General features: G+C 42.7%; 1 protein-coding gene across 1 annotated transcript in view; it reads left to right on the top strand.

Annotated features, from left to right (window-relative positions):
• daw1 (dynein assembly factor with WDR repeat domains 1) overlaps positions 1-12,354 on the top strand; it is a 72,660-nt gene that overhangs the window by 45,342 nt on the left and 14,964 nt on the right. Inside the window, exons 4-5 of the mRNA XM_060922885.1 lie at positions 1,530-1,588; positions 1,704-1,826. Coding sequence (XP_060778868.1) covers positions 1,530-1,588; positions 1,704-1,826 — 182 coding nt within the window. The remainder of the gene's footprint in view (positions 1-1,529; positions 1,589-1,703; positions 1,827-12,354) is intronic.

Here is a 12,354-nt window from a genome sequence, read left to right as displayed (position 1 = left end):
TGATTTAATGTGGGGCATTGGGGAATTCACAAGTTGGTGAAGGTGAAGTGTGTACATGGGGATGCTTATAAATATCCACTGGTGCCCATTACTATCCAGTTCTGATTCAAAAAGCACAGTATGGAGGTGGCGGTTAGTCCTCGCATCACCCATCCACTAATACTGTCAACAAATTGGTCAGGGTTTCAAATGTTAGTAAAGCACTTATTTGTGGATTACCGTAGTTCTGCTGTAGTGCACCCTGGGGGAATTCCAATGCAGCGTTATCTGTGGAGGCAGTTCCAGGGTCATCTGCATCAGTTCCACATCAGGGAGACATGGAGGGTGGGGAAGGCTCTGCCCTTCTGCTCTCCACAAGGATTTCCCTTCAGGATTTCCTGTTATAGCAGATGTGAGATGAAGTAGCAGGTGTGAGGCACGCTTTTGACCAAGTGAGAGTAATTGATGGTCAAAACCTCCAGCCTAATGTTGCACTCTCCTACCTGTATTTCTCTGTTATTAAAGGTTGGCTATATCGGGTGACGCAGGACACTCAAACAGGAGAGAAAATGATCCAGTTGCTGGTCCCAAAGAGCCATAGGGATCTTTTATTCCATGCAGCTCATCATAATCCCATTGCAGGGCATTTAGCATTTAGGCTACCTTCTGCCAGCTCCTCAAATCTGTATTTCAATGCAATGAAGACTCTCTCTTCTTCCCTGGGACTGTTCAGAAGAGTCCTCTACAGCTGCAACAGGGTGAAGGAGCATACCTTCGTTTTTACATCTGCCATTTGCTTCCCTCCTTGCATTGACTGAAAAGCTACATAGAAAGGTGACGAATAACAGCATTTTCAAAGCCTGTGAGATGCCCTTTGGCTCTGTGAATGTTCAAATCTAAAATACTTTGAGCATTGATCATGTTCATAACCCAGTTCCATCAAGGCTTGGCAGAATAAACAGCTCACCATCCTGCCCTGAAATTAACCAAAGATTCGGAAAGTTGACAAAGCTTCAACAAGTAACACTTAATGGACTTGTTTGTTACTCTGTTACACAACAGCTTAAAACAACAAGCCACATCTTTTTTTAGCTCCACAGTCATTAGTGGCAAAATTAATAATATGACAATTATTAATAAGAAATACTGCCAACTATAAAGGGTTAGAGCTGAAAAAATGTGCTCTGCATTTTTGAAAAACTAACATCTTTTTTATCTAATATCAGTGCCAAGTATATTAACATGTGAAGCAGCAGGACAGATTCATGCATGTACTGAATAACACATTTTTTTTCAGTTGCCCCAGCTGTCCCTGCAGCTGTGTATGCTAAAAGCATAATATTCATGCTGCTTCTGCTGGATGCAATACCACCACCCACTTGGAAGCCATAGTTTACAGGTTGAAAATTACTGATGTATGTAAATTACTCAGTCAGGATTATAGATTGGAAATGAATTAATGCACTTAAGCACACCACTTCACAACATACTCTCTCCATCCATCATTCTTTCCCTCTCACTCCTTCTCTCCTTTCTCTCCCTCTCTCTAGGCGCTTCAGGCTCACATCCTGCCTCTTACCAATGTCGCTTTCAATAAATCAGGGTCAAGGTGAGTTTACCCAAGCTGCTCATGTTTCTCTCACTCACTCACTCACTCACTCACTCACTCACTCACTCACTCACTCACTCACTCACTCATCTTTTCTCCCTTGTCTTGTCTGCAGTTTTATAACTGGGAGCTATGACAGGACATGTAAAATATGGGACACTGTGTCTGGAGAGGAACTGCACACACTTGATGGGCACAGAAATGTTGTTTATGCCATCGCATTCAATAATCCCTATGGGTAATAAATATTATTATTATTATTATTATTATTATTTATTATTATTATTATCCATTACTTTCTCTGTTCCACTCTTCCATCCTCATAAATCAGAATTCTCATACCTCCCTTAAATATAAACTGTTACATTATATGTCCAAATGTTTGTGGCCACCTGACCATCAGACCTATATGTGGACCTTTCCCAAACTGTTGCCATAAAATTGGAATTACACAATTGTATAAGATGCTTTTGTATCCTGTAGCATTACAGATTCACTTTACTGAAACTAAAGAGCCCAAACATGTTCAAGGAAGACAGTGCCTCTGTGTACAAAGCAAGTTCCATGAAGACATGGTTTGCCAAAGTTGGAGTGGAAGAACTCAGGTAGCCTGCACAGAGTCTTGATTTCAACCCCACTGAACACCTTTGTGATGAACTGGAACACTGACTGTGCCCCAAGCCTTCTCACCTGACATCAGTGCCTGACATGATTAATGTTCTTGTATCTAGATGAACACATCTCCACAGACATTCTCCAAAATCTAGTGGGAAGCCTTCCTGTATGAGTGGAACTTTATAAAGTGAGTGGAACAACAAACAGTGACCATGTATGGGATGTTATGTTCAAAAAGCAAATATCGGTATGATGGTGAGGTGTCCACAAACCTTTGCCCCTATAGTGTATTTGTTAAATATAAAATTAGGTACTACGTAATAGTGGAGCTTCCATTCAAATGAAAACAAACATGCAACAGATGATATACTTTGATGTGTTTCAATTTCAATTTTATCACGAGAAGATAAATTTCTCCAAACTTACATGTGTATTATTCTTTTTATTACTATAAACTAGTGTGCTTTAGGGATTTATAGCAAAATGTTTTTGAAAACAGAAGACACACGATTCATGAAAACACTGACTGGATTCAGGTCAACTTGTCAGATCCCAAAGGATTTCGGAGTGACTTCAAAATCAACATGACTATTTAGAATTAAATTTCTACAACTCATCGTTTCTATTCATTCATTTTTACATGTTTTCTTTCTCTTTCAGCTTGTCGCTTTTCTTGTGAAAGATTTCTTCGCCTTTCTCTAGCTCTTTCACGTCTTCTTTCCTTTTCTTCCTCTGTCAAAACTCTCTTTCCAGTTTTGACTTCATCCTTTTCTCCTTGATTAACTTGTTCTGACATCTTTTGAAAGTTTGTATTAGGGCCCGTTTACACGAGGACGCTGTCGGGTAAAAACGACTAAATATTTTATCGGAAGTGCCTTTCGTCTACACGGGGACGGCGTTTCCGAGGCTGAAAAACGGAAAAAATTGAAAACGCCTTCCAGAGTGGATAAGTTAAAAACAGCCCCCGTTGCATATCCTTCTAAACTACCCAATACGCGAAACTCTGCTCGGATCTGCGCACGTCGGGTACGCATTTACGTCATACATGTCATATACTGTACATGCCAGCCCGGGAAGTAAGAAAGTAAGTAAAAAAGTAAGAGCATGTCTGATTACATCGATCCAACGGACCTTCAAGCTGCTCTGGCAGCTTTAATAAACGTCCAGGAGTCCTTCGAACATCTATACCGAATCTGCACATATACTGTTAATGAACAGAGGCGGGTATAGTATGCTCTTACTTTTTTACTTACTTTCTTACTTACCATAGCCAGAGTAGTCAAAGTTTTCGCGGCGCAGATGTGCAGATCAGACAAGACAGAAGACGTTGCGCATGCGTGCAGACATAGCGGAGGTCTTTCACAGCACCACCTAGCCGCCTGGCATGCACATCTGTGACAGAGCGCAATGCGTCGGTCACTAAACAGTGGTTCCTCCCGCTGGTCATGTTTCAATGGTCAAGTGCAATGGACTAAACCACAGTTGCAAAGACATTCCAAATACAATCTGTGTTGTATGTTTGTTGTGGGTTTGGTAATGGGGGCTTTACAAGTATGTTTTGTTACGGGTACATTTGTTACAACTTTTAGATATGTAAACCTGAAATGTTTGGTACATGTGTTCATAGTAAAAGACGCAACACAGGTTTAAACAGCGCAAGCATTTATTAGTTTTCACTATAAACAATAGCGTGTAAAGATTCATTAAGTGCGCACGCTTAACATCTGAATCCTTTTCTGCTAGAGTTTATCTAACATCAGCCAGAAATGTTTGTAGCCGTTTACCTGCTGTAGTCTTCGGGTGCGGGACCAAACCAGAATGCAGGTCTGAAAGCGCTTTTCAAGGTTTCTTCCGCGATGTGCGGGAAAGCAGCTCATTAGAGTGGAGAGAAATGGTCTAAAAATCTTACCTAAGTGTTTGTTGTAATATTTAAGGTCTGCATATTGTTGGAGTGTAATGCATGCAGTGAAAATGTTTAGAACTGTTAAAATCTGTCTAGATGTGTTGATTGATTTTGTGTTAAGACTGTGACGTAGTCTTTTAAATATGCGCTGCACTGTTCATTCGGGGGATGGCCTCTGCAGGGAGAGGACGCATGACTTGAGCTCTGTGTGAGTAATGCCAGAGTAGCCTAGCTTGCGTGGGCATTTTGTCCCAGATTTTTTTTTTGTTTGGTTTTGTCATCAGTGGTTTTTTTTTTGTCCTGTTTGTGTTAACTGCCGGCTTAAGAATAAAAAGAAAACTATTTTTGTACAAGAATTTTCCTTGTTTTGCTCATCATTCTGACTGACTACTCCATCCGCTCGGCACACCCTATTACAACATCCAATTGAATTCCACACATTTATGCGTCACCGTATAGATGCAGATTTCCTCCTTGAAAACGGTCGTGTAGACGTGGAAAAAAGTGAGAACGAAAACGGACTTTTGCGTTTTTGTTTCAGACCGTCCCCGTGTAAAGTGGGCCTTAAAGTTTGTAAAAATGATTATTATTTTGTTGCGTTGTTTGAGTTGTTCTCGGTGGAAAAACCGATAAATATGAAATTATCTGTAGACAAAAATAAGTTACTGTATGTAGGCACGCTCGTGCTTCTAGTTCCCGCCAAAATCAACCAGCCAATCAGAATCGCGCGGGGCACGGACGGATGTACACAGCTGGGATCCCTGTGTGTCCATGAAAAATCAACTGAATGGGTTGCCATATTTTCTTAAGTATGGAGCTCCGCTATAAATCAATGAGAACATCCTGCAGCTACAAGAAGCTAAAAGTATTGGAGTAGTGAAATAATTAAATTATATTACTGTAGTGAGTTAGTGTTAAGATCATAATTGAGGGTGTAGTTCAGGGTTTCCCAACTGTTTGTGGCCAATCAAATTTTAACCAATGCCAGAGTATGTGATGCTGCAATAGGATAGAGCCTGAAATATTGCCCATGGCCAATTTAAATTATAGAAATACACTGCAAAATGTACTCATTCTGGGCGGCACGGTGGTGTAGTGGTTAGCGCTGTTGCCTCACAGCAAGAAGGTCCGGGTTCGAGCCCTGTGGCCGGCGAGGGCCTTTCTGTGTGGAGTTTGCATGTTCTCCCCGTGTCCCCGTGTTCCTCTGGGTGCTCCGGTTTCCCCCACAGTCCAAAGACATGCAGGTTAGGTTAACTGGTGACTCTAAATTGACCGTAGGTGTGAAGTGTGAATGGCTGTCTGTGTCTATGTGTCAGCCCTGTGATGACCTGGCGACTTGTCCAGGGTGTACCCTGCCTTTCGCCCGTAGTCAGCTGGGATAGGCTCCAGCTTGCCTGCGACCCTGTAGAACAGGATAAAGCAGCTAGAGATAATGAGATGAGATGTACTCATTCTTGCATTTTTTTAGTGTTTCTAGTTTCAAACCATAACCAGTGTATGGTGTAAAAGACCACTTTAATTAGCATGGCAGCATGTTGGATGCAGCACCGACACAGTCTGGTGTAGCAGGATTAAACGAAGCTCCAAATTTAATCAAGGCTAATTCAATGTATTTTATTATTATTATTATTATTATTATTATTATTATTATTATTATCAAACAGTTTTAATTGTTATATTACAATATTCTATAAATCAATTGTTCATGTGCATGTAACTACAATAAGTAGTTGGTAAAAATATACAATCCCATCCTCATCTCAGGAGATGAGGAGAGTGGGTTTCAACCCCAAGGCTGAAAACCTATAGTATAGTTCCATGACATTTACAGTTATGCTTATAAGTTTACATACCCTGGCAGAATTTTTTGCTTTCTTGGCCTTTTTTCAGAGAATATGAATGATAACACAAAAACTTTTTTCCCACTCATGGTTAGTGGTTGGGTGAAGCCATTTATTGATAAACAACTGTGTTTTCTATTTTTAAATCATAATGACAACAAAAAACATCCAAATGACCCTGATCAAAAGTTTACATACCCCAGTTCTTAATACCGTGTATTGCCCCCTCTAACATCAATGAGAGCCTGAAGTCTTTTGTGGCAGTTGTGAATGAGGCTCTTTATTTTCTCAGATGGTAAAGCTGCCCATTCTTCTTGGCAAAAAGCCTCCAGTTCCTGTAAATTCCTGGGCTGTCTTGCATGAACTGCGCGTTTGAGATCTCCCCAGAGTGGCTCAATGATATTGAGGTCAGGAGACTGAGATGGCCACTCCAGAACCTTCACTTTGTTCTGCTGTAGCCAATGACAGGTCGACTTGGCCTTGTGTTTTGGATCGTTGTCATGTTGGAACTTCCAAGTACGTCCCATGTGCAGCTTCCGGGCTGATGAGTGCAAATTTGCCTCCAGTATTGGCTGATAACGTGCTGCATTCATCTTTCCTTCAACTGTGACCAAGTTTCCTGTGCCTTTGTAGCTCACACATCCCCAAAACATCAGAGATCCACCTCCGTGCTTTACAGTAGGAATGGTGTTCCTTTCATCATAGGCCTTGTTGACACCTCTCCAAATGTAACGTTTATGGTTGTGGCCAAAAAGTTCAATTTTGGTCTCATCACTCCAAATTACCTTGTTCCAGAAGTTTTGAGGCTTGTCTCTGTGTTGTTTGGCATAAATTTTTGTTGGTCTACCTGACCGTGGTTTGGTTTTAACAGAGCCCCTGATTTTCCATTTGTTAATCACAATTTGAACACTGCTGACTGGCATTATCAATTCCGTGGATATCTTTTTGTATCCCTTTCCTGTTTTATACAGTTCAAATACCTTTTCCCGTAGATCCGTTGACAATTTTTTGCTTTCCCCATGACTCAGAATCCAGAAACGTCAGTGGTTGGATGAAAGATGCAGGAGTCTGTCTGGATCCCAGAAACTCACTCACCTTTTATGCGCACACACTGATTACAAGCAAACAGATCACAGGTGAGGATGTTACCTTTAGTAGCCATTCAAACCTATTTGTGTCAACTTCTGTGCATGTTATCAGGCCAAAATCACCAGGGTATGTGAACTTTTGATCAGGGTCATTTGGGTAGTTTCTGTTGTCATTATGATTTAAAAAGAGAAAACACAGTTGTTTGACAATAAATGGTTTCACCCAACCACTAAGCATGAGTGGAAAATATGTTTTTGTGTTATCATTCATATTCTCTGAAAAATGGTCAAAGAATCATAGATTCTGCCAGGGTATGTAAACTTATGAGCACAACTGTATGTGATATTGGCTTTCAACTGGAATTCAACAATACATTCACACTTGAATCTGAAATATTTTAAATAAAGTATTAAGTTAAAAAAGCCACATCACTTGCTGCTGAATTAAATTGACAAAACTGAAGTTCAAACAGAACCTGCACACGCACGCACACTACAGATTCAGCCAGCTCCGGGCTGTTTTGTGGGAGCACTTGTCATTTTGAGTCAGGTGCTCATTCCCTTATCCTACTGCCCCCTTCTGTGTCTTTATCTGCCTTTCTTTATCACTCTCTTGCTCTATCTCCCTCATTCACTTTCTGCTTCAATTCAAAACAGCTTATTACTCCCTCTCTGTAATGCTATGTTTGATTTGGAAATCTCATTCATGCACTGTCTGTCACCTATCCAGGACTCAAAAATATGCAGCCCCTGCTCCAGAAACTTTATCCTACTTGATGCACCTACTGTACAATAGCCTTTTGTAAGCATTGACTGTTATAAGGACCGGTATTTATCTCTCTCAGTCCCTTTATAAAGATGTTTAAAGATGGGATTGGCTTAGCGTACATATTGTGCAGACAATTTGACCAATTATGGTATTTATCCTAAACATCTGTTCAATATAGTATATTCATTTTCTGTAAGTTGATATTCAGGTGACAGGATGTGTATTGTGTATCACTAGCTCATTAAAATTCACTTTATACTTATTATATTGAGCTTGTGTTTGTCAAAGTTTGGAAATTGGTTTATAAATCACTGAGATATGGATAAAGAAATCAATGTAGTTTACTATACACTTTCATATATATTTCAATCCATACAGTAGTGCTTGAAAGTTTGTGAACCCTTTAGAATTTTCTATATTTCTGCATAAGTATGACCTAAAACAACATCAGATTTTCACACAAGTCCTAAAAGTAGATAAAGAGAACCCAGTTAAACAAATGAGACAAAAATTATAATTGGTCATATATTTATATGTGGAAGTGGGTCCATTTCTGTATTACAAACTTTTCAGTATAATGAACTATTCGGACGTCCTCCAAGGAGTTCATTATAGTGGGGTTGTGGTGTGTATACAGTGGTGCTTGAAAGTTTGTGAACCCTTTAGAATTTTCTATATTTCTGTATAAATATGAGCTGAAACATCATCAGATTTTCACACAAGTCCTAACAGTAGATAAAGAGAACCCAGTTAAACAAATGAGACAAAAATGTTATACTTGGTCATTTATTTATTGAGGAAAATGATCCAATATTACATATCTGTGAGTGGCAAAAGTATGTGAACATCTAGGATTAGCAGTTAATTTGAAGGTGAAATTAGAGTCAGGTGTTTTAAATCAATGGGATGACAATCAGGTGTGAGTGGGCACCCTGTTTTATTTAAAGAACAGGGATCTATCAAAGTCTTATCTTCACAACACGTTTGTGGAAGTGTATCATGGCACGAACAAAGGAGATTTCTGAGGACCTCAGAAAAAGCGTTGTTGATGCTCATCAGGCTGGAAAAGGTTACAAAGCCATCTCTAAAGAGTTTGGACTCCACCAATCCACAGTCATACAGATTGTGAACAAATGGAGGAAATTCAAGACCATTGATTCCCCAGGAGTGGTCAAACAACAAATCACTCCAAGAGCAAGGTGTGTAATGGTCGGCGAGGTCACAAAGGACCCCAGGGTAACTTCTAAGCAACTGAAGGCCTCTCTCACATTGGCTAATGTTCATGAGTCCACCATCAGGAGAACACTGAACAACAAATGGTGTGCATGGCAGGGTTGCAAGAAGAAAGCCACTGCTATCCAAAAAGAACGTTGCTGCTCAGCTGCAGTTTGCAAAAGATCACGTGGACAAGCCAGAAGGCTATTGGAAAAATGTTTTGTGGATGGATTAGACCAAAATAGAACTTTTTGGTTTAAATGAGAAGCATTACGTTTGGAGGAAGGAAAACACTGCATTCCACCATAAGAACCTTATCCCATCTGTGAAACATGGTGGTGGTAGTATCATGGTTTGGGCCTGTTTTTCTGCATCTGGGCCAGGATGGCTTGCCATCATTGATGGAACAATAAATTCTGAATTATACCAGCAAATTCTAAAGGAAAATGTCAGGACATCTGTCCATGAACTGAATCTCAAGAGAAGGTGGGTCATGCAGCAAGACAACGACCCTAAGCACACAAGTCGTTCTACCAAAGACTGGTTAAAGAAGAATAAAGTTAAGGTTTTGGAATGGCCAAGTCAAAGTCCTGACTTTAATTCAATCGAAATGTTGTGGAAGGACCTGAAGTGAGCAGTTCATGTGAGGAAACCCACCAACATCCCAGAGTTGAAGCTGTTCTGTATGGAGGAATGGGCTAAAATTCCTCGAAGCCTGTGTGCAGGACTGATCAACAGCTACCAGAAATTGGATTAGATTAGATAAAACTTTTATTGATCCCTTTGGGAGGGTTCCCTCAGGGAAATTAAGATTCCAGCAGCATCATTACAGAATAAACAGAGAAAAGAAATAGAGAAAACTTCTAGATAAATTAAAATAAATTAAGTATTTACATATACAAATATAAAAAGAATAAGATAAGGGGAAGAGAGGAAGGGGAAAAAAGGGGGGAGAAGGGGGGCAGCAGGAGAGATATTGCACTTTATATTGCACATTGTCCGGTATTGCTTATTGTTAGGCTAGGCTACTGCTCCTTCCCGTCCTCTGTCCTCCTGTTACCCCCCCCCCCCCCCCCCCCAGAGAGGAGTTGTACAGTCTGATGGCATGAGGGACAAAGGAGTTTTTGAATCTGTTCGTCCTGCACTTGGGAAGGAGCATTCCGTCACTGAACAGGCTCCTCTGGTTGCTGATGACAGTGTGCAGAGGGTGACTGGCATCATCCATGATGTTCAATAGTTTGTCCATAGACCTCTTCTCTGCCACCGTCACCAGAGTGTCCAGCTTCATGCCGACCACAGAGCCGGCCTGCCTGATCAGTTTGTCCAGCCTGGATGTGTCCTTCTTGGATGTGCTGCCCCCCCAGCACACCACGGTGTAAAATAGGACACTGGTGACCACAGACTGATAGAACATTCACAGGAGTTTCCTGCAGATGTTAAAGGACTGCAGCCTCCTAAGGAAGTATAGTGTGCTCTGTCCCTTCCTGTGTAAGTGATTGGTGTTGCAAGTCCAGTCCAGCTTGCTGTCCAGCCACAGCCCAAGGTACTTGTAGGAATCCACAGCCTCCACCTTGACTCCCTCGATCAGAACTGGTCGTGAGCTTGGTCTGGACCTCCCAAAGTCAATGACCAGTTCCTTGGTCTTTGAGGTGTTGAGCTGCAGATGGTTCCTGTTGCACCACACAGCAGAGTCCCTCACCAGGCTCCTATACTCCTCCTCTCTGTCGTCACTGATACACCCAATGATGGCTGTGTCATCGGCAAACTTCTGAATGTGACACAGCTCCGAGTTGTAGCAGAAGTCTGCGGTGTACAAGGTGAAGAGAAGAGGGGCCAGCACCGTGCCCTGGGGTGCTCCGGTGCTGCTAATCACAGTGTCAGACGTGATGTCCTTCAGCCTGACGTACTGCGGCCTGTCAGTGAGGTAGCTGGAGATTCAGGTGACCAGGCATCCACTCGCATCCTGTTCAGTTTGTCCTGAAGCAATAGGGGCTGGACGGTGTTGAAGGCACTCGAGAAGTCCAAGAAGAGGATCCTCACTGTGCCATTTCCCTTATCCAGATGCGAGTGGGCTCGGTGTAGCAGGAAGAGGATGGCGTCTTCCACACCAACACCTGCCCGGTACGCAAACTGCAGACAGTCCTGCGTATGTTGTACCTGGGGTCTGAGGAGGCTGAGGAAGAGCTGCTCCAACGTCTTCATCAGATGTGAAGTGAGTGCCACCGGTTGGAAGTCGTTCAGCTCGCTGGGCCTATTCTTTTTGGGAACTGGAACGATACATGATGTCTTCCAGAGGGTTGGCACTCTCCCCAGCTGCAGGCTGAGGTTGAAGATGTGTTGGAGTGGTTCACCCAGTTCAGCAGTGCAGGTCTTCAGTAGTCATGGACACACCTTGTCCTGGCCTGCTGCTTTCCTGGGGTGAAGCTTCCTTAGTTGACCTCTGACCTGGCTGCAGTAATGCATGGAGGAGTCTGTGTTGACGTGGGGGAGGAGGGAGAGGAGGGGGCTGCTGTGATGACTGGGGGGAGGTGTGTTCAGGGAAGAAGGAGAGATGGCTGCAGTGAGGGAGAGGGTGGGGGGGGATGTGGGCTGGTTGAACCAATTGAAGAAGTCATTCAACTCGTTCGCCCTCTCCACTGTCCCCTCAATGACTCTGGTCTTTGTATTGTGGCCTGTGATGGTTTTCACACCTTCCCAGACCTCCCTCATGCTGTTCTTCTTCAACTTCTGCTCCACCTTTCTCCTGTAGCTGTCCTTAGCTTCCCTCACACAGCGTTTCACCTCCTGCTGTGCTGCTTTCATCGCCTCCCTATCCCTGCTCCTGAAGGCGGCCTTCTTCCTGTTGAGGACAGCTTTGACTTCCTGTGTTACCCATGGCTTGTTATTAGGGTAACACTGTACAGTCTTAGCGGGGGAGACCACGTCTGCACAGAAGTTGAGGTAATCTGTCAGACAGTGTGTCAGCCCCTCTATGTCCTCACAGTGTGGGCTAAGCAGCACATCCCAGTCCTTGATGTCATAGCAGTCTCTGAGGGCATCTTCCATTTCAGGAGACCACTTCCTGATGGAGCTAGTTGTTGCAGGCTGCCTTTGAACCAGGGGGGTGTACTTCGGCTGTAGAAGAACCAGGTTGTGGTCAGACTTCCCTAGTGGGGGGACGGGTGTGGCTCTGTATGCATCACTCACATTAGCATACAGCAAGTCAGTCCTGTTGTTTCTTGTTGGACAATCCACAGCCTGGTAAAAAAGCAGCCAAAGTAGAGTCCAAAGTAGCATGATTAAAGTCCCCAGAAATGATGATAAATGCCTCAGGGTGCTGTGTCTGCAGCCTTGCT

This window comes from Neoarius graeffei, chromosome 6 (genome assembly GCF_027579695.1).
Source record: "Neoarius graeffei isolate fNeoGra1 chromosome 6, fNeoGra1.pri, whole genome shotgun sequence".
Taxonomy (NCBI): domain Eukaryota; kingdom Metazoa; phylum Chordata; class Actinopteri; order Siluriformes; family Ariidae; genus Neoarius; species Neoarius graeffei.
Note: the sequence above shows the minus strand (reverse complement) of the source record. Positions and strands in the feature narration are given on the sequence as shown.